Genomic DNA, 3,875 nt, shown 5'->3' on the forward strand with positions numbered 1-3,875 from the left:
CTGCATATAGAGTGTCTATGGTTGTTCCAAATAATATATATACATGGGTCGATATGATATGTCAAAACATTTACATACGTGTCTATGGTATCCCAAGATTACATAATATATTAGAATACATGTATAATACAATATAAGTTAGCAATGATATGATTTGTATAGATTTGTTAAACATTTCCCGTAGCTAAAAAGATCAAAAATATCCAATCTTGTTTTACCCATAACTTCTTCATTTTAAATCCATTTTGAGTGAATAAAATTGCTATGGTTTCATATTGAACTCTAATTTAAGAATTTAAATAGAAAAAGTATAGGTTTATAGTCGGAAATTTAAGTTACATGTCAATTACTAAAGAGGTAGTCATTTCCGTCGAAAGAACGACATCTTGATGACCATTTTGAAAAACATACTTTCACTTTGAGTTTAAAAAAGATTTTTGGATATAGTTTCATGTTCATATGAAAAATCATTTTCCCAGAAGAACAACCTTTAAATCAAAGTTTATCATAGTTTTTAATTATCCAAACCAAAACAGCCCCCGGTTTCACTACGACGGCGTATATCCGATTTTATGGTGTTCATCATGTTTTTAGGTTTTAAATCATTAAGTTAGCATATCATATAGATATAGAACATGTGTTTAGTTGATTTTATAAGTCAAGTTAGAAGGATTAAATTTTGTTTGCGAACAAGTTTAGAATTAACTAAACTATGTTCTAGTGATTACAAGTTTAAACCTTCGAATAAGATAGCTTTATATGTATGAATCGAATGATGTTATGAACATCATTACTACCTCAAGTTTTATGGATAAAACTACTGGAAATGAGAAAAATGGATCTAGCTTCAAAAGATCCTTGGATGGCTTGAAAGTTCTTGAAGCAGAATCATGACACGAAAACAGTTCAAGTAAGATTTTCACTCGAAATAAGATTGTTATAGTTGTAGAAATTGAATCAAAGTTTGAATATGAATATTACATTGAATTAGAAAGATAACCTACTATAAATAACAAAGGTTCCTTAATCTTAGATGATTGCATGGAATGGATTAGAAAGCTTGGAAGTAGACTTGCAAACTTAGAAGTATTCTTGATTTTTATGAAGCTATACTTATGGAATTTATGAAGAACACTTAGAAATTGAAGATGGAACTTGAGAGAGATCAATTAGATGAAGAAAATTGAAGAATGAAAGTGGTTGTAGGTGTTTTTGGTCGTTGGTATATGGATTAGATATAAAGGATATGTAATTTTGTTTTCATGTAAATAATTCATGAATGATTACTAATATTTTTGTAATTTTATGAGATATTTCATGCTAGTTGCCAAATGATGGTTCCCACATGTGTTAGGTGAATCGCATGGGATGCTAAGATCTGATCATTAGAGTGTATATACCAATAGTACATACATCTAAAAGTTGTGTATTGTACGAGTATGAATACGGGTGCATACGAGTAGAATTGTTGATGAAACTGAACGAGGATGTAATTGTAAGAATTTTTGTTAAGTAGAAGTACTTTGATATGTGTCTTGAAGTCTTTTAAAAGTGTAAGAATACATATCAAAATACAACATGTATATACATTCTAATGGAGTCGTTAAGTCTTCGTTAGTCGTTACATGTAAGTGTTGTTTTGAAACCTTTAAGTTAACGATCTCAATTAATGTTGTTAACCCAATGTTTATTATATCAAATGAGATGTTAAATTATTATGTTATCATGATATTATGATGTATGAATATCTCTTAATATGATATATACATTAAAATATCGTTACAACGATAATCGTTACATATAAGTCTCGTTTCGTAATTCTTGAGTTAGGAGTCTTATTTTTACATATGTAGTTCATTGTTAACACACTTAATGATATATTTAAATATCATTTTATCATGTTAAATATAGTGTATCAATATCTTAATATGATACATTTTTATTTAGTAGACGTTATCATAACGATAATCGTTATATATATCATTTCGAGTTTCTTAACTTAGTAATCTCATTTCTTATGTATATCACACATTGTTAATATACTTAGTGAGATACTTACTCATCATAATCTCATGTCAACCATATATATATGTCTATATATACCACAACATGTAGTTTTTATAAATTTGAAACGTTAGTGAATCGCCGGTCAACTTGGGTGATCAATTGTCTATATGAAACTTATTTCATTTAATCAAGTCTTAACAAGTTTGATTGCTTAACATGTTGGAAATATTTAGTCATGTAAATATCAATCTCAATTAATATATATAAACATGGAAAAGTACGGGTCACTACACGTATTTCATTTGTTTGCTCCCGTGTATTCGAGAAAACCAACCGCAGATGATATTGTCCGACTTTATAATTTTCACGAACAAAAACATGGTCTACCGGGTATGCTCGGTAGTATAGATTGTATGCATTGGGAATGGAAGAATTTTCCAATTGCTTGGCAAGGACAATATACTCGAGGGGATCAAAAAGGCCCATCTATTATGCTTGAAGCAGTAGGTTCTCAAGATTTGTGGATATGACATGCATTCTTTGGAATGGATGGTACAAACAACGACATTAACGTTTTAAATTATTCACCTTTGTTTAACACTATTAAAGAGTGCACTGCTCCACCTTCACCATTTAATGTAAACAGTCATCACTACGAGAGAGGGTATTACCTAGGTGATGGTAGATACCCAGATAGGGCTATGCTGGTCAAAGCTCCCCACAATCCAATTGATGAACAGTGTAAAAAGTTTAAACGGTTTCAAGAAAGTGCAAGGAAAGATATTGAACGTGCATTTAGAGTACTACAAGGTAGATTTGCCATGTTAAAGACTCCGGCAAGATCTAAGGACTTCAACAAAATTAGAAGACATATGTACGCTTGTGTTGTATTACATAACATGATTCAAGAAAATAATGGTTTTGTGATTTCGAAAAGGGATGAAAAAATGATTGCTCACCCAAGTAACCGACCTATAAGGTTGGAAAGGAATTTGAGGGTTCGAGATGCTAGGATTAAGGAAATCAGAGATAAGCAAGTTCACAATCGGTTGGAGTCAGATTTAACCGAGCACGTTTGAAACTTATCACCTTATTTTCGTAGCGATAATATTAATATTGATAATTAATAATCTGTTATGTATTTTATATTTTCATTTATGAATTTTATATTGATGTATTGTTTTAGGAATTAATGTACTTTATTGTCATTCATAAAAAGTAGCCGTTTATTTCATTCATTCGCAAACATACGATTACATTATTTTCCTAAAAATTGAAAAACAACTTAGTTCCTAAAACGATTACATTATTTTCCTAACGGCTATCTTCAACAAGCACCTTCATCAATCAGATAAGTAATCGCGGATATCATATTGCTGAAATCCGCCATCGCTACTCGAAGATGAAGCAACTTCTCTTGGAGAATCAGAAAGAGCGTAGCTTTCATCCCTAAATTCGGTATAAATCGTAATTGCTTGCCTACGTACCAAAGCTTTTCCAATCAAAACATAATAATCGTGGTCATCTTCAAGTAGCGTGGCAGGAACTCCGGGTTTTTTAAAATACCATACTTGTCTGAATGGGTATGGTATGTCTTGATGGATAACTGCAAGCAAACTTGTGACGATTGCTCCAAATCCATATGGACGAACACGTCATTCATCGATTTCATTGCGAGGTATTTGACCTCTATATGATACGTTTTGTAAACATTGCATTCTTTTGAAAAGGCACACCATAAATGAATATTTAAATCAAAGGTTTTTGACATCTGATGATTTTTACATATAGACAATCACCGTAAATAAGTTTACAATAGTACTTCCATTGACAATGCAGTCAAAATAAGATACATGGTGATGATTTGG

General features: G+C 31.1%; 1 protein-coding gene across 1 annotated transcript; it reads left to right on the forward strand.

The window, feature by feature from the left end:
* The first annotated feature begins 2,552 nt into the window (after positions 1-2,552).
* LOC139900766 (uncharacterized) lies at positions 2,553-3,229 on the forward strand. The gene is made up of 2 exons (XM_071883520.1): positions 2,553-3,080; positions 3,194-3,229. Exons 1-2 carry the CDS (start codon positions 2,553-2,555, stop codon positions 3,227-3,229), a joined length of 564 nt encoding a protein of 187 aa, XP_071739621.1.
* The last annotated feature ends 646 nt before the right edge of the window (positions 3,230-3,875 follow it).

The sequence above is a fragment of the Rutidosis leptorrhynchoides genome, chromosome 3 (genome assembly GCF_046630445.1).
Source record: "Rutidosis leptorrhynchoides isolate AG116_Rl617_1_P2 chromosome 3, CSIRO_AGI_Rlap_v1, whole genome shotgun sequence".
In the NCBI taxonomy this organism is placed as follows: Eukaryota; Viridiplantae; Streptophyta; class Magnoliopsida; order Asterales; family Asteraceae; genus Rutidosis; species Rutidosis leptorrhynchoides.

Excerpts from the sequence above, each read along its gene's own strand:
- LOC139900766 (XM_071883520.1), top strand. The coding sequence starts at position 2,553 with ATGGATGGTACAAACAACGACATTAACGTTTTAAATTATTCACCTTTG. Across the intron at positions 3,081-3,193 it reads AGTCAGATTTAACCGAGCAC|GAATTAATGTACTTTATTGT; the intron begins GTTTGAAACTTA and ends GTATTGTTTTAG.